Source organism: Penaeus monodon, chromosome 24 (assembly GCF_015228065.2).
Source record: "Penaeus monodon isolate SGIC_2016 chromosome 24, NSTDA_Pmon_1, whole genome shotgun sequence".
NCBI lineage: Eukaryota > Metazoa > Arthropoda > Malacostraca > Decapoda > Penaeidae > Penaeus > Penaeus monodon.
Window position 1 is genome coordinate 21,312,408 of NC_051409.1, and position 832 is coordinate 21,313,239.

At 28.8% G+C, this 832-nt stretch overlaps 1 protein-coding gene across 1 annotated transcript in view; it reads left to right on the forward strand.

The window, feature by feature from the left end:
• The window catches only part of LOC119588648 (chromosome transmission fidelity protein 18 homolog), a gene marked incomplete at its 5' end in the record, with an annotated part of 5,151 nt that extends 4,325 nt beyond the window's left edge, over positions 1-826 (forward strand). The window contains 2 exon segments of the mRNA XM_037937285.1: positions 75-132; positions 278-826. Coding sequence (XP_037793213.1) covers positions 75-132; positions 278-378 — 159 coding nt within the window.
• Between the last annotated feature and the right edge of the window lie 6 nt (positions 827-832).

Consider the following 832-nt stretch of genomic DNA (forward strand, 5'->3'; position numbering starts at 1 on the left):
GATGAAGAGTTGAGGGAAATAGCCAGAAATAATGATTTTTACTTTCAAAACTTAAATCTTTGACTCATTTCCAGGCACCAAAAGATTTCTTTGGCAGAGTAATTAGCAACGCAGTCCATCAGGAAACAAAAAGTACGACATTCATATACGTTTTCATTTTTGGAAGGAAGCCCTTTTATAATGATAAGTTAAATCTAGATTATTAAACTATTTGCAATATTGATATCTATATAGGTAACCTTTCAGTTGTTTTTTGCATGATTTTCTTTCTTTTCAGGCATGACAAATGAAATTGTGAAAAGTGATATATGGTTCAGATTTAAGGAAGGCTACAGCAATGCAGTAAGACGACCCATCAAACTAAAAGATTTAGTGTGATATAATTATTACTTTCATACTATGTACTTTTAGATTTATTGTTAGTTTTTAATGTTCATATCTTATTTTCACATTGGATTTCTGTTCACTATCACTAAATAGCTTTAAAGCCTTATAGTTCATTATAGTTTCTATGATGATATCAAAGAAAACTAGAGGAGTGAGACTGGAAAATATTTACGTATGGCCTCTTTTATGTAAAATAAGGCCTAATTGATAGACATAAATGCAATTTGTATCTTTTGTAAAATCAAATGTGAACAATTGAAATTTAGAAGCAATATCCTTTACTTAATGAAATATTGTATATCTGACAGTCCTTTTTCATATTTTTCATGAGCACACTTGTAAAATTATAAAGTTAACAGTAGATACTGTATGCAGTACCAATTTCTGGAAAGTTGTACAAAAAAGTAAACATTTTCTATTAAAATGGTGTGATCCAGTGTTTTAT